Source organism: Agelaius tricolor, unplaced genomic scaffold (assembly GCF_023055355.1).
Source record: "Agelaius tricolor isolate 1412-34295 unplaced genomic scaffold, bAgeTri1.0.p SCAF_58, whole genome shotgun sequence".
In the NCBI taxonomy this organism is placed as follows: Eukaryota; Metazoa; Chordata; class Aves; order Passeriformes; family Icteridae; genus Agelaius; species Agelaius tricolor.
The window spans coordinates 1,463,155-1,478,930 of record NW_027269318.1 but is presented as its reverse complement, the minus strand read 5'-3'; the positions used below and the strand labels follow the sequence as shown (position 1 = coordinate 1,478,930).

The following is a 15,776-nucleotide window of genomic DNA, read 5'->3' as shown; positions in this document are numbered from 1 at the left end:
GTTTTCTTGTCCAACCAGCTGGTCTGGAGTTTGTTAGCCCATTTTTCCAGCCTGGAGAGATCCCTCCCTGTGGCTGAGCAAGTGCCTGGAGTATCAGCCACTTCTCCCGGTCCTAGATCATCAGCAAACTTGCTTGGGGTATCCCCTTGCCTCCAGGGCATTCTTCCTGCTTCTGTTGTGGCAGGGAATTTATCTGAGCTTTCATAGTCTGTTCCAAATTCCTGAGAGCTACAGAAGCTCCTGCTTGGAGCCTGATGGATTTGAACTCCCAGGTGCATGGGGCAGGTTTGTCCACAAAAATCTCGTGGCAATTCTGTTACTTGTGAGGTGCTGTTCAGTGGAGGTGCACAGATCTGGACATTGGGAAGGGACTGTGCATTCCCTCTGCACAGCAGGGAAATGGCAGCACTTGTGGCCAGAGCAGGCTCCAGATGGAGCCCAGAGCAGACTCCTGGCTCCAAGTCCTGGGCAGACTGTCCAGTGAGGTGTTTGCTGCCTGCAGAGGGTGCTTTGAGTGCCCCTGTGCTGTGCTGACACCCCCTGAGCCCCCTGTCCTGTCCTTCCCAGCAATCTGATGACGAGTGTGTCCTGGACCTTGACCTGATCACCGACCTCGTGCTGCAGATCGATGCCCATGGAGAGCCAGGTGGGTCCTGCCTTGCCCTGAGCTCTGCCTCTGCTGGGGGGATGGAAAGGGAGCCCCTCCAGAGCCTTTGCAGAGGCACCACAACGTGAGTCTTCAGCTAAGACAGGGTTATAGGAAATGAGGGCAACCCCGACAAAGGGAGTAATGATGAGGAGGACTTTATTGATATCAGAAGCTTAATTAATTACTTTATTATATTAAATATTATATTATATTAAATATTATATTATATTATATTATATTATATTATATTATATTATACTGAATCTGTATAAGTATTTAACTCTACTGACTAGAATTTTCTGTCTCGTGACTGACAGTCTGGACATGCACTTGGCCCTGATTGGCCAAGGAAACAAAACACTGTCTATGACTTTGGGTAAACAGTCCCTATATTGCATTCTGCTTTGGCACAACACAGGTGCAGCAAATGAGATAAGAATTGGTTTCTCTTTCTCTGAAGTTCCTTGCTGTGATTCCTAGAAAATATCCTTAAGAAGTTGTGCCTTGCTTTTCTCTGTAAAGAGAAATGTTGGACAGGGTTGGACTCCTCAGTGTCCTGGGCAGCTGTTCCAAGCTGTGCTCCAGCACTGGGAGCCTTGTGCTGCATAATTACCTTTTGTATTGGAGCCCATCCCTGTCAAATACCCTTGCCTGGACATGATGTGTTTGGGGAAGAGGCAGGACTCTCAGGTGACTTCAAGAGATTTAAGTGTTTCAAAGCTCATGGGCATTCACTGTCAAACTCCAGGTAGCCTGGTAACTTTCTGCCCTGGAAAAGTGTGTCTCCAGCTGGGGAAGAGCACTTAGATTCAGAGGCTGTGTGTTCTTAGCTGCTGGTGTGTTGCAGGTGGGATCCTGTGCTTCCTCCCTGGCTGGCAGGAGATCAAAGGGGTGCAGCAGCGGCTGCTGGAGATGCTGGGCTCGCAGAACAGCCGCTACCTCGTCTTGCCAGGTGAGAGGGCAGGGCCAGCCCCTTCTTCCCAGGATTCGGGAGAATCTGGGGCACTTGGCTTGGTGTGCCCCTTCAGCTTTGCTCTGCTACAGAGCTGGTGAGCTTTGATGTCCCAGCTGTGTAATGGTGTGTGGTAAGTGTGAGTAACTCCTCCTAGCAGAGGCTGAGTAACTCCTGTGTGTGATCAAAGAGAGTGGCTTCCCATTTGCCTCCAGCAATTTGGAATTAGGCTAGGGGAAAGCAGCTCAGTTCTGCACTGCTGTAGCTGCACGCTGAGCCTGCCCAGAAAAGATCTCAGGACCTGCTCCGTGGGATGCAGGTGGACTCTGGAGCTCAGCTTTGATCAGTGAATTTAACATTCCTTGCCCCAGGAGGAAATTTACAACAAAAGCCAGCTTTGCTCTGCAAAGCTCTTAAGGGTTTTGGCATTTTTTGTTTGTTTTTGAGCAGCTCTGCCTATTCAGTGTCAAACCAGGCCAGGGAGGAGCAGAGCTTTGAGCAGCTGGGCTGTTAATGAGTGCAGGTGTAGTTGGGTGGAACGTGCCTGCTCCCCTCTGCCCCATTGTGCTCTGCCAGGAGTTCCTGTGTGGTGCTGAGCTGTAGCAAAGAAAGCTGGGATACAGGACAGCCATGGGCCCTCCATGAGAACCACTTCTGACAGAAGGCCCACGTGGCAGTGAGAATCCCTGCCCCAAGGGACTTGTAAGGAGGGGCAGCTGCAGAACTGGACTGTGGGAAGGGAGTGGGATTTCTGCCAGGGATATTCCTGGGGTGCCACCAGGCTCTGTGACAGGAGGTGAGCAGAGCTCCTGCTGCTGCTGAGCCACAGGGTGAAACAACTGAAATGAGCCCTTCCCAAAGGACTTGTGGGAGATTTTTCCCAGGGTCTGGCTGGCAGGGAGCTGCTGGCTGTGCCCAGTGGCAGCTGGTGTCCCCATTTCTGCGAGAGGTGACAAGGGAAAGCTCAGCTGGGCGGGTCTGACTCTGGTTTGGTTTCCCAGTGCACTCCAACATCCCCATGATGGACCAGCAGAACATCTTCCAGAGGCCTCCACCAGGTGTCAGGAAGATCGTCCTGGCCACCAACATCGCGGAGACCTCCATCACCATCAACGACATCGTGCACGTGGTGGACAGCGGCACGCACAAGGAGGAGCGCTACGACCTCAAGACCAAGGTACTGCTGCCGTGTGCCTCTGACTCACTTGGGACACTCTGGAGCACAGGGCTGTGGTCAGAGGAGTGTTTGAGGTGCATTAATGGCTCGATGGAGCTGCTTCCCATTCGGCCCCTGGGGCACAGGCGTTGTGTTGTTTGAGCAGAGTGTTTGACTCCTCGTCAGTGTTTGCTGTGTCCCAACTCTGGGCCGGGCTCCCCATCAAATTCTGAGCTTTTTCCAACAAATTTAAGGCAAATCCTACCTCCTTCCCAACTCTGTTTCACCACAGAACACTGGTAGCTTCTCTGCTTTCAGCCTTTTTCTCTGATTTCATCAAAAACCTCCTGCTGTCCCTCGCAGGGCAGCCCTGACCTGTTAGATCCTGCTCCTGTTTGCAGCTCTCCTGGCCCAGTCCCTGTTCCTCAGCTTTCCAAGGGGGATCTGCTGCCCCCAGGCCCATTCCTGGCAGTGCTGGGCCCTGAGCCCTGGAAGGCTCTTGTTTGTGCACCTTTGCAACAAAGTGAAGGCAACTGTGCTGCTGTTGCTGTTGGGAAAAGGAATTGTGGCACCATCCCTCTGCCCCATTCTAGAACATCATCTCCCAGGGCCGTTCACACCTTGGAGCAGTTCTGGTTTAAACCCAGCCCTTTGGTATTTGCCCAGTTTTATCCCAGTTCAGCATGCAGACCCCAAGGCAGGGATGGGGAGCCCTGGGATGGGACAGGGACAGGTGTCCAGTAGGTGGCATCTGGGTCCCATCCATGCAGCCCAGAGCTGCTGCTGGACAGAGACCGGCACTGCACGAGGCAGGAGAGTGGGAAAGGCTTCCCTGGCCCTTAGGGACCATTCATCACTCGTGAGAGTCTGAGTCCTCCTGGATGGGTGGAAAGATAGCAAAGGGAGGGATTTTGGGTATGGGCCTGGAATGACAGGACAAGAGGGAATGGCTTCCACTGCCAGAGGGCAGGGTTAGATGGGATACTGGGAAGGAATCCTTGGCTGTGAGGGTGGGGAGGGGCTGGAATGGATTTTCCAGAGCAGCTGTGGCTGCCCCTGCATCCCTGGCAGTGTCCCAGGCCAGGCTGGACAGGGCTGGGAGCACCTGGGACAGTGGGAGGTGTCCCTGCTGTGGCAGGGCAGAACAGGCTGGGCTTTAAGCCCAGAGCAGTCTGGGGCTCCGTGCTTTGACCAGGTGAGCTGTGGAGGGCTCACCCCGCTGCTGTCCCCTCAGGTGTCCTGCCTGGAGACCGTGTGGGTGTCCAAGTCCAACGTGGTGCAGCGGCGCGGGCGCGCCGGGCGCTGCCAGTCGGGCTTTGCCTACCACCTGTTCCCGCGCAGCCGCCTGGACAAGATGCCCACGTACCAGGTGCCCGAGATCCTGCGCACGCCCCTGGAGAACCTGGTGGTGCAGGCCAAGATCCACATGCCAGAGAAAACGGTGAGCACTGGCTGCAGGGACTGAGAGGGCTCCTGGAGCCCCAGGGGCAGGAGTGGGCAGAACCCAGTGCTGATGGCTTCAGTCTGTGCTTTGCTGAACATGGTGCTGTCCAGGGAAGTTCAGAGCAGGAAATCTCCCTGAGATCACAGAGTGTGTCTGGAAGCTTGAAGGAATGGAGAGGGCTGAGTCATATCCCTGGAGGCAGACAAGGAGGGAATTGTGCTGTAGTCTGGGTTCCCGAGGGCTCTCGCAGCTGTATGGGAAACTGGCTCACTTTTTCCCTCTTCCTTCCCCTGCTGTGTTGCAGGCAGTTGAATTTCTCTCCAAGGCTCTGGACAGCCCTGACATCAAAGCTGTGGATGAAGCCGTGATCTTGCTGCAGGAGATTGGTGAGTTAATTCTGTGTCCTGGAAACATGTTTGCTGTTCTCAGCATGGCAATGGGACTTGGCACAGGCTGCTGTGGGGCAAACTGGGCACGATTGTCCTTGGATAGGGATAGCAGTTGACAGTGACTTCCCCAAACCACATGCCCTGTGCTGTTTTCCCACACTGCTTTGCTTAAAAATTGGGGATAACTTTCCAAGGTTAAAAAAATAACGTGGAGGCAACAGAAAGAAGAGAAGTGGTGATCTGGAGTTCAGAGGGGGTGACGGAAGGGAAAGTAGGGAAGTGGTGATCTGGAGTTCAGAGGTGGGTAACAGAAGGAAGTGGTGATCTGGAGTTCAGAGGGGGTGACGGAAGGGAAAGTAGGGAAGTGGTGATCTGGAGTTCAGGGCTGGGCCTTGTGGATGCTCCTGTGGCTGTGACAGCTGTTCTGTGTCCTGAGCTCAGTTAGACCTGGAGGGTTCTGGGTGCTTACTGCAGGCCCCTGTCCCTGTGTCTCTTCTGGAGGTCACCCCACATGTTCCCAGCCCTGGCAGTTGCCCCTCCCCTGTTTTGGCCGGGCTGATGGATGTGCCACGTGGGTGTCTCTCCTGCAGGAGTGCTGGACCAGCGGGAAGCGCTGACCACTCTGGGCAAGCGCCTGGCGCAGATCTCCACGGACCCTCGGCTGGCCAAGGCCATCGTGCTGGCCTCCATCTACCGCTGCCTGCACCCGCTGCTGGTCATCGTGTCGTGCCTGACGCGGGACCCCTTCAGCAGCAGCCTGCAGAACCGTGCCGAGGTGGACAAGGTGAGGAGGAGCCCCCCGGCACAGGGGGACGGCCGGCCCGGGGGCTGCCCGTGGCTCAGCCGTGTCCCTGTCCCAGGCCAAGGCCGTGCTGAGCCGGGAGAGCGGCAGTGACCACCTGGCCTTCGTGCGGGCCGTGGCGGGCTGGGAGGAGGTGCTGCGGCGCAGGGACAGCCGTGCCAGGGACAACTACCTGCAGGACTACTACCTGTACGGGCCCAGCCTGCGCTTCATCAACGGTGAGTTCAGAGCCGTCCTGCCCCTCCCCTGGCCCCGGCGGCTGCTGAGCAGGGAGGGACACGGGCACAAGTGGGCGGTGCTGGGCTGGCAACCCTGGGACTGGGCAGGGGCTGGCTTTGGCCCAGGACAGGGCTCCTCTCCAAGCCTGGGCCGGTGCTGCCCTGCTGAGGTGACTCATTCCATGGGGGAAAGGAGAGGGTGAATCTCATCCCTGGGACTGTCTCCTCCCTCCAGGCCTTGTCAAGCAGTTCTCTGAGAACCTCTATGAAGCCTTCCTGGTGTCGTCCCCGTCTGACTGTACCATGCCCTCGTCCGTGTGTAACCAGTACAGTGAGGAGGAGGAACTGGTCAAGGGTGTCCTCATGGCTGGGCTCTACCCCAACCTCATCCAGGTACTGGTACTGCCATTGCTCTCTGGGGATGGCTGTCACAGCAGGTGGCACTGAAGTGCTGAGGTGCCAGAGAAGCTTCTGCTCTCTTGGGAGTGAGTGTCCAAGCCAGGTGTCCTGCCCTGGGCTCCAGCCTGTGCTCCAGTACTGTCCCTGATCCCCACTCACAAGGAGTGGCCACCCCAGCTTGTGTGGGTCCATGTTTAGGTTCTCATCACTGGGTTTGGGAGCCATTGAAGTGGCATTTTTCTCCAGTTTACTGCCTGAGGTGGCATCTTTCTCCTCCTGTTGTCTGCAGTGGCACTGAGTGACTGCCAGGTGTGGTCACCCCAAGAACGCTCCACTAACCCATGGAGCTCCTGGGAGTGGAGGGACATCATCCCCCTCCCCCTGTCAGAGAGGTGGCTGTGGCTGTCAGGGCTGGTGCAGGTGTGTGACAGTCCCCTCCCGTGGCAGGTGAGACAAGGCAAGGTGACGCGCCAGGGGAAGTTCAAGCCCAACAGTTACGCGTACCGGACCAAGGCCGGCACCGTGCTGCTGCACAAGTCCACCATCAACAGGTGGGTGATGGGGAGGGGTCCCACAGGGCGGTGGCTGTGCCAGGGCCCAGCCAGGCTGACAGAGCTGCTCCTGCAGGGAGGCGTCCAAGCTCTACAGCCGCTGGCTCACCTACTTCATGGCCGTCAAGTCCAACGGCGGCGTCTTCGTGCGTGACTCGTCGCAGGTGCACCCGCTGGCCGTGCTGCTCATGACTGACACCGACATCCACGTGCGAGGTGAGTGCTCGGGGTGCCCAGCCTGCTCCAGCTGCTCCCTGGGCCTGTTCCTGCTTCCTGAAGCTCTCGGGCCGGGCACGCATTGCTGGCGGGGCCATGGAGGTGATGGTTGGTGAGCTGTTCCCAGCTGCTGCTCCGCAGTGAGACAAAGCCAGCCCTGGCAGGCTGAGCCTTAGGGCTGTGCCTGATCATCCTGGGGGAAGGAGCTGAGCTGGCAGGATCCCGCTTGTCCCCGGGGATGTGTCTGTTCAGCCTGTGGGGTTTTGGCAGTGCTGCAGTCGGTCTCTAGCCCACAAGCTCAGCAGGGCTATGCCATCGGTCACCTCCTGTGGGAAAGCAGGAGGGTCCCAGTGTGTGCTCAGAGCTGCCTGGCTTTTGTGGAGCTGTCGGCCCGGACCGGCTAGGAGGAGTGTGGGGAGGAGCTGCCTCGGGGGCAGCAGAGGAGCCCCAGCAGCCCCGGTCCCCTCACGCGCTCTCCCTCCCCCCAAGATGACGGCTGGCGAGCGACGGTGTCCCTGACGGACAGCGACCTGCTGGTGCTGGAGGGGGACTCCTACACCATCCGCCTGCTGCGCGACTTCCGCGTGTCCCTCTCCAAGATGGTGGAGACGTGCCTGTGCTACGAGATGGCCGCGATCCCTGGGGACCTGCACCACCAGCACAGCCAACTGCTCGACATCCTGGTGGATCTGCTCAAGGGCCCTCCCGGCAGCTTTGGCTCGTAGGCGGAGCTGCAGCCTCGTGTGGGGACTTGTAATTTGTATAAAGATGTTCACAAATGTTTATTTAAATAAAGTTCTATTTATCCCTTGTGAAGTCATCTCTCTCCATCCTAGAAGATTAATGTTGTCTGAATCTCCTGCTGTCGGCTCCGTGCATGGTCACCGCGTGGGAAGAGCAGCGCAGTCCCGCCGGGAATGGACTGGGAGTGCCGACGGACCCCGGCTCGTGGACGCCCACCCGCCTCCTCCGCTCGTCCCTGACCGGGAGCAAGGCCACGGCTGCTGCGGGGCCTCCTCTGCCCCCTCCCCACGGGGCCAGAGCTGCTCCGGGCCCAAGAGGAGGACGGGTGTCCCGGCTGTGCCAGGATGGTGGATGCAGCAGCTCCGGCAGGGAGGGATCGCCGATCGTTGTCTCTCCGCTCTCCACATGGAGGAAGCCCCGAAAGCGCCGGATGGAGAGGAATTCCACGCGGGATCCGAGGGGCCCTGCCAGCCCCAGCACAGTCGTGGCGTCTGAGTGTGAGATGTGACTCGTCCTTCCCAACCTGCCTGTACTTCTCGTCCTCTTGCGTTGTTCCTATGATTTTTTTAAATTCCTGTTCTCCCCACGTGGAGGAGGCCGGATCCCTGTCCCTTGTGCAACACAGGACGTGATTGTAGCTGCCAGGCTGCCTGTGAGCGCCGCTCCTGCGGGAAGCCAGGAGCAGAGGCACAAAATCCTTTGTTTTCTATGAACAGGGACCATATTTCTGTGGAAGGAGGATTGCGACAGGCACAGCACTCACTGAGGAATCTGGAGTTTAACCCCAGCTTTGCCTTGGATTCTCTGTCCGAAGAAGACAGTGACCTACCTCACAGGGCTGTTGTGAGGGTCGGGGTTTGTAACGGGAGCCCTCGGGCCCAGGGCTGTGCCCCCCGGGCCCGGGCTCCTTTCTTTTTATTCCCATTTCTTACGCTCTTTGTACCTGCAGCCGGGAATGGGAGCGAGGCCGTTTCCATGGCACAGGGGCTCCTGCCCCGGGGCCACCCTTTGGTTCTCCCAGTTCTACCATTTAAGTTCCTGCTCATGGGCTTTAGGGCACCGTGGCTGTGCCAGCACAAGGCCCGGGGGGCCCTTCCCAGGCCCCGCTGCCCCCGGCCGTGGGGGGCCCTTGGAGTCCTGCAGCCTGGGGTCACTCCAAACTGCTCATCTTCATTTCACTTGCTTGAGGTTGTCACTATTATTTGACCAGTGTTTGTTTCTTTTGGCCTGTATAATGGGCAGTATGGTTTTCCCTTCCAGCAGGTTTAAAAAAAAAAAAAAAGACAAAAAAAAAAAAAAAAAAAAGACTAAGCTATTGTCTAAATGGTTCCGAACTAGTGTGATATTGGGATACTTCCGTGGCTGTTATGTGATACTGGATCTTTTTACAACATAGATTAAAGACAATAAAAAGGGATAGAGTAGGAACTGCCTCTGTCCTCTTCATTCTTTTTTTTACTTTTTTTTTTTCTGCAAAGGTTGGAATTTTGTGACTTTCCCTGGGTAGGGAAGAGCTGGGAGCGCTGCAGAGCTGCCCTGGGGCAGTGAGGGGCTGCAGGGCCGTGCTGTGCCCTCACACCGACCCCAGCCACCCCGAGGGGCCGGGGGCACAGGGGGCTGGCACTGAGGGAGGGCTGCTGACGGGACACGTCCTGGTGCTGCTGGTGCCTGGAGAAAGCAGCCCAGCGTGTCCCAGAGCTGCCCACGCATGAGGAGGCCAACCCAGGCTGTCCCAGTGCTCCCGAGCCCTGTCTGGGCCAGCTGAGGGTGAGTGGAGCTGGGGCTGTTTTCACAGCAGCGCTCAAGGAGGGCACAGGAGCAGCTGCTCCAGGCACAGGGACCTGGAACTTGGCTTCCAGTCCTGTTCGGGGTCTCAGGTCAGGTCCTAGCCAGGGTAGGAAAACTTTATCTGAGTGAGTGGCCAAGGGCACCTCCTGGGAGATGCTGGTACCTCTGGCTGTGCCAGCTGTTCCAGCTGTGCCATGGGCACCGAGGCTCCCACAGCGCCCATGTCAGCCCAAAGCCCCCTCCCCTCTGAGCCCAGGCTTGTGGAGCAAAGCCAGGGATGGGAATTCTCCTGTGGCCAAAATCAGAGACAGCCAAATTCCTTCAGTCCCCTCCTTAGCGCTCTGCCAGCCCCGGGCTGTGCCACCGCCCCCGCCCGGCCCTCCCGCCCCACAGAGCCACAGCAGCCTGAGGAGGAACATCTAGAAGCTTTATTTCAACCCTTTACAATAGTAAGAATCACAACATCAAGTCAGGAAATGTTGCTAAGGAGACGACGCTCGTACAGCCCCCGGGGAGGGGAGACACAAAGGCAGAAGCAACCGCTGGGCTCCCCCCTGAGCTGCTGCCTCACACCGAGCACTGACCTCCCCTCCCAGCCCTCGCCTGCCCCACCACGGCGCAGGGACCGCGGAGTCCCCCCCTCCTCGGGCACGCCCTGCAGAATAATCCAATAATCCTATGACACAAAATAATAATAACACGTCACATTTAGAGAACACGTCACGCGCTGCTCGCGCCTCACAACAGCCCGGTGAGGTAAAATTGAATCCCCCCCACCTTTGCAGATGGGGAAACTGAGGCAGAGAGGTTGAGTGGCTTCCCGAGGGAGCCGAGGGCCGGGATCGCCCTCCGGGGCGCTGCCCCGAGCCCTCCTGCCCGGCCGCACGCCCCCAGCCCGCGGTCACTGCGCTCGCTCCTGGCTCGGTGCTCTGCGTGAGGGACAGCGGGGGCTGCGGGCGGCCGGGCGGGGATGGCGAGGGAGGCTGGGGCCTCGTGTGTGATCTCGGCCGGCGGGACCCGTGCGAGGAGGGCGGAAGGTGAGCGCTGCCAGGCTGGAGCTCAGGCGGGGAGGGAGGAGGGAGAGCCGGAGCCCTTCAGAGCCCTTTCCATGCTGCTGCTGCTGCTGCCGCCCGGAGCCTCTTCCGCCCCACCCGCCGGCTCCGTGGGCCACGAGGCCTGGGGGGACATTTCCCCTCAGCCTGGAGGTGCTGGGCCCTCGCCACAGCCGCTCGGCCGGGGGGGACATTTCCCCTCAGCCTGGAGGTGCTGGGCCCTCGCCACAGCCGCTCGGCCTTGGGGGACATTTCCCCTCAGCCTGGAGGCCGCTCAGCCCCTTGGGGGACATTTCCCCTCAGCCTGGAGGCCGCTCAACCCCAGCGCGGCCGCTCGGCCTCAGCGGGGCCGCGGCTCCGCGGGGACTCGGTCCTGCCCTCAGGGGAGCCCCCTCACCCCGAGGACGCCACCGACACCAAGCTCCAAGAAAAGCAGGAATTCTGCCTAGACACGAACACGCGAGGGTCCCGGGGCCCCTCTCACACACCACACTACGCGGGGACAGCGCGAAGGGCAGCGTAGAAAACTACATTCAGTTTGCGGCCGGGAGCCGAGCGGGAGCCACGCTGGGGCGGCCGCGGCCTCGAGCCCACCAACTCGGTTACTCGAATGTTGCTGTTTAACAGTACAAAAAGCCCAAAGAACTGTGGATGCCACTGATATGCCGGGAGGCGCCGGGCTCCGGCTGCTGCCGGCCGGGGGAGGCTCCCGCTGCCCGGAGGAAGCGCAGCCCCGCCGGGGTGGAGCTCGCACCCGGCCCCGCCGCTTCCCCCGGCCCTGCGGCAGCTCAGCCCCTCCAGAGCGCCGCTCCTCGCCCTGAGCTCTGCAAAGGCCTTTGCCGAGCATCCTGCCCGGAGCCAGCCACCAACCTGGCCCCGCTCAGCCCCTGCCCAGCCCAGAGTGCCCCCAGTGCGGCCAAAGCCAGGACCCCCGGCGCCAGCTCGGGACAGGAACGTGTACATTCAACTTGCATCTCATTCAGAGCTCAGCTCCTGTTTCCCCCTGGATTTGCTGCCTCCAGCCCTCGATGGAGCCATCGGCTCCCGCAGCCCCTTCCCCAGCAGCGTTAAGGTCTCAGCACTACCCAGCTCATCCCACCTCTCCAGACAGGAAAATAAAGTCATTCCCACCACACACGGCTCCTTCCCAGCCTAGCAATATGTACAGCCGCTTCCTCAAAATAAAGTTAAAAAAGAAATCCGTATTAAAACTGAAGCTGTCCTAGAAACACCACGGCAAACTAGTGTATCTGGATTTAGTTCATCAGCTAAACACAGGCACAACAAGTGTTAGAGAAGTGGCACAGAAGCACGGCCGGGGGCTCAGCTGGGCCGGGGTTCGGGCAGGGACAGCCTGGGCACCGCACGCAGCCACCACACCCGGCCAGGGCCGCCCGGCGCTCGGGAAATCATCGGGAATCGGAGAAAAGCAGTGCAGGGAGAAGGTGACGGCACTGTCCCTTTGCAGCGGGGCAGGGCTCGTTTGCTTTTTGCAATCTCAGAAGATAAAGTGCAATGTTGCCACTTGCCTTCCTCCTGCAGTCCCTGAACCGGGACCGGCTGCCTCCCTTCACCCAGGGCCTCACCTGGGCACCTCGGGAATGTCATCCTGGGGCACCTCAGGAATGTCATCCTGGGGCACCTCGGGAATGTCATCCCTGGACATCCCTGGGAATGTCATCCCTGGGCAGCCTGGGAATCTCATCCCGGGGCATCCCAGGCCACCATCCCTGTGGTGCCCCAGGAAGAGCAGCAAGAGGAACAAGACATCTCAGCCTCCGCCTCCTCTTTGGTTGCCCGCGCACATCTCCGGCTGCCGCCCAGCTCACAAACGCTGCTCCCAGCGCCCCTCCCGGCCGGTGAGCCTGGAGCTCGGCTCCAGCCCTGCCAAGGCCACCCTGGCTGGCCTCAGGCTGGGAACCGGAGGCTCCAGCCTGGGAACCAGACTCCAGGCTCACCGTCCTGCCGAGGGGCTCACCCTGCTCCTCTCCTCTCCTTATAATTCTCCCTCAATTCAAGTGTTGGAAAAAAAATCAACCAAACCAAAGGCAAGGCTGCCAAGCTGAAGCTGGTGTGTAGAATTTAGCAGTAAAGAAAGAAGGAAGCGTCACGGGAGGGCAGTGATATATACCGGCACACGGGGAACGAGCAGGGCTCCGGGGAGCGGGGCCGGCTCCAGCTCCTCCTCCGAGCCGGGGCCGGTGGCCGTGGCTGCTCCGGGAACGCCGGGGACACACAGGGACACACAGGGAGGGCACGGAGCGACGGCACGGCCGCCTGCCCCGGCTGGGGTCACAGGGATGCGGAGGGGAGAGGTGGGGAGGAGGAGGAGGAGGAAGGAGGAGAAGGAGGAGGAGGAGAGGAGAGGAGGAGGAGGAGGAGAGGAGGAGGAGGAAGAGGAAGGGAAGCACTGGGAGGTCTCTGGGTATATATAACCGCCCCTTTCAGGTGCAAATCTGCATCGTTTAAATTTGTATTCAGATGAAAAAGCACTTATGAAACTACCAGACGACTTTGATGCAAACTAGTACATTTTAATGCCATTTTATTAGAAACCATGCAAACTTTAATATAAAAAATACAAGTGCAATAAGAATCTTTGTGTGTAAATACAGATTCCGGGTTATCGTGTCGTTGTTGGCTTCCCAAAGAAATACTCCCACAAGCACGAGAAGCTGCAGGCTTCCCTCTGTCCCCTCCTGGAGCAGCCCCCCTTAGCACACGCCTGGTTCAGTTCTCTTTGATCCCAGTGTTTTGTTATTCTGCTTGCCTTTTTTTTTTTTTTGTTTGTTTGTTTCTTTAAATTAGTTCGACCACCCAAGAACATTTTTCTTTTGTTTTGTTTTAATTTATTTACATTTCGTTTCTTTAGTGTCATTTGAAACGAGGAGCTCCAAGAGTGGTTAGATCTCCTTCCGAGTCAGAGCTGCAACTCCCTGGCACCACCCCTGCCCTGCTGCCCCGGGCTCCCCCGGGATGAGCTCCCTGCTCCTGCTGCCCGCCCGGCCCTGCTCATCCCGGCGCTCGCTCGGGTCCCCCATCCACACCCCAAAAACCGCACACCCCACACGCTCCCCACACCCCCACGGACCTGCTGCAGCCGCGGAACTCCCGGCTGAGCCCTCCTGCCCCCGCCGCGGCCGCCTCCTGCTCCCTCCGGCCTCGGCCCGGGACAAACGGGACAAACCCCGGGGCTCGGCCGCGCCGTTCATAAATAAACCACCTCGGCAGAAGGCACCCGGGAGGGCTCGCGAGCATCAATTAACGCATCTCGAGCATCAGTTACACATCTCGAGGTCAACACAGGCTCCACCTGAGCTCTCACAGCAAGTTTGCCCTTTACACATTCCTGTGCCTTTCGTTCCGGACATGGCTTAATCCCATGAACTCGCTCCATCGTTTTAAAATATTAAAAAGAAAAAACCCCAAACAACAACAAAGAAGTTACAACGGCTGGATATGTCAGTAAGAAGCCAGCACGGCAGCAGCGGTTAAATGTCCCTACTCTCCTACGGGTCGGAAAAGAAGGAAAGAGAAAAGGAAACTTAGCACGGGTTCGAACACGATAAATCATCAACACTTTGTCACAAAGAATAAAAGGTTCAAGTCAACAGTTAAAACAGCCTAACGAGTGTGGAGGGGATTTATCAGCATCCCACAGGCGGCAGAAACTGAAGCGGCGAGGAGGGAAGGGGTTAAAAAAAGAGACAGAAAGAAAGATCACAGCTTATCCCTGTTAACTCGGCCTGGCCCCGCAGCCAGGGCTCTGCTCTGCCCTGCCCGCCCTGGCACAGCCGGAGCCGCTCGGGCCGGCCCCGAGGCGCAGCAACCCCCGGGAGCCCCCGGGCCAGCGGGAGGGCAGGGCAGGGAGAGAAGGAGGGAGGGGAGCCCTGCCCGGCCCGGCCGCCAAGGGACCCCAGCCCGGGCGGGCCCGAGGAACATCGTCCCCTTCCCACCTACAGCCAGAGCCGGGTTAAGAGAGCCAAGCTGGGGTCCCCGGGGCGCGGAGCGGGGCCGGGGGTCACAAGCCTTGCTGGGAGGGCGCGGCCGGCGGCGGTGACGGGGAGGCGACGGAGCCCAGGCTGTCGCTGGCGGAGGTGCTACGCCGGGGGCAGGTGCTGCTGGAAAGGGTGGGGGGTTGGAGACGACGATTTCCGCTCCGTGGTCTGTTCGAGCCTTGGCCTTCGCACGGAACGTCAGCTTGTGAGACTCAATCTGCAGCGACACAAGGGCAGGGGACAAGGGCACACGGGGAGAGGAGGAGACAAGGGACAGGAGGGGAATGGAAGACGATACCATAATGTCATCATTAGATGCCTGGAAGATAAAAGGCAATTTTCTGAATTAAAAGAAAGGCACGACAACCCCGCAGACGTCGCTGGCAGCGGTCGGGGGCTGCGGTGGCCGCGACGCCGCCGTGCCCGGGGCTGCCGGGCTCCCTCCCCCCGGCCCCGGGCGGGCCCCGGCACTTACTTGTTTCTTGGATGTGAGTGTCGAGGCTCTGCATTTCCCTTTGGTCGGCGGTGCCGAGGGCGGCCAGGGCCGGCCCCACGCCGTTCTCCCGCAGCGCGGGGGCCGCGGGCAGCGCGCCCGGCTCCGGCCCCGCTCCGTTGGCCGGCGGGAGCTGCGCCGGCTCCGCGCCGCCCTCTGCCTGCAATGACAACGTGGGCACGGGTCAGTACCACGGCGAGGGAAGGCTGCAGGGACGGGAGGGGATGGCAGCGGGAATCTCTGCTCCTGGGAAAGCAAATCCTGCCCGGCCCTGCGGGGTCTGACGGACCCCGGGGCCATGGAGCTCCTCCGGGTGCCCTCGGGTCCCGGAGCTGAGCTGCCACACTCACAGCTGGCACAGGGAATGCCAGGGACAAACCCCCGTGTTCTGGGGCCGATGGCTGGCGTGGGGTCACTGCTGTGACCTGGGGACACCCAGAGCAGCCGTGGCTGCCCCTGGACCCCTGGATGTGTCCCAGGCCAGGCTGGACAGGGCTTGGGGCACCCTGGCACAGTGGGAGGTGTCCCTGCCATGGCAGGGGTGGCACTGGATGATCCTGCAGGTCCCTTCCATCCCAAACCACTCCAGCATTCCGTGTTCCCAGCACCTGGTGGGTCCCAAACCAGCAGGGCCAGGTTCACACAAGGAGCCCCTTTTCCCTCCACGCTGAGCCATGGCCCAGGACTGAGAGCTCAAAGAGAATCCAGGATCCCCTCCTGCTCTGGTCCCTCAGCAGAGCTGCTCATCCCACCTGGAGTCAGCAGCTGCCGCTGGGCCTGGAGGAGAGCTGAGCCCTCCTGCCCTGGGAGGGGACTCTGCTGCCCTGGGGATCCCAGGGGTGACAGATCCCTTGGGAAGGCCCTGGGACAGCAGCAGCACTGCCAGCACTGCCAGCACAGACAGCCAGGGAGGGGAAACACCCCA

General features: G+C 59.4%; 2 protein-coding genes across 10 annotated transcripts in view; one reads left to right on the top strand and one right to left on the bottom strand.

The window, feature by feature from the left end:
• Window positions 1-8,948, top strand: part of DHX30 (DExH-box helicase 30) — a 32,096-nt gene extending 23,148 nt beyond the window's left edge. For all 3 annotated transcript variants that reach the window (XM_071456393.1, XM_071456391.1, XM_071456392.1), the window contains 11 exons: window positions 568-646; window positions 1,497-1,601; window positions 2,603-2,778; window positions 3,992-4,198; window positions 4,506-4,587; window positions 5,181-5,374; window positions 5,451-5,610; window positions 5,846-6,003; window positions 6,457-6,560; window positions 6,637-6,776; window positions 7,266-8,948. In XM_071456393.1, the coding sequence (XP_071312494.1) occupies window positions 568-646; window positions 1,497-1,601; window positions 2,603-2,778; window positions 3,992-4,198; window positions 4,506-4,587; window positions 5,181-5,374; window positions 5,451-5,610; window positions 5,846-6,003; window positions 6,457-6,560; window positions 6,637-6,776; window positions 7,266-7,501 (1,641 nt within the window). In that variant the 3' untranslated portion in view covers window positions 7,502-8,948. The remainder of the gene's footprint in view (window positions 1-567; window positions 647-1,496; window positions 1,602-2,602; window positions 2,779-3,991; window positions 4,199-4,505; window positions 4,588-5,180; window positions 5,375-5,450; window positions 5,611-5,845; window positions 6,004-6,456; window positions 6,561-6,636; window positions 6,777-7,265) is intronic.
• Window positions 8,949-9,721: 773 nt separating this feature from the next.
• The window catches only part of MAP4 (microtubule associated protein 4), a 152,554-nt gene continuing 146,499 nt past the window's right edge, over window positions 9,722-15,776 (bottom strand). For all 7 annotated transcript variants that reach the window (XM_071456400.1, XM_071456402.1, XM_071456405.1 and 4 more), the window contains 2 exons: window positions 14,834-15,011; window positions 9,722-14,575 (listed from right to left, as the gene is read on the bottom strand). In XM_071456400.1, the coding sequence (XP_071312501.1) occupies window positions 14,571-14,575; window positions 14,834-15,011 (183 nt within the window). In that variant the 3' untranslated portion in view covers window positions 9,722-14,570. The remainder of the gene's footprint in view (window positions 14,576-14,833; window positions 15,012-15,776) is intronic.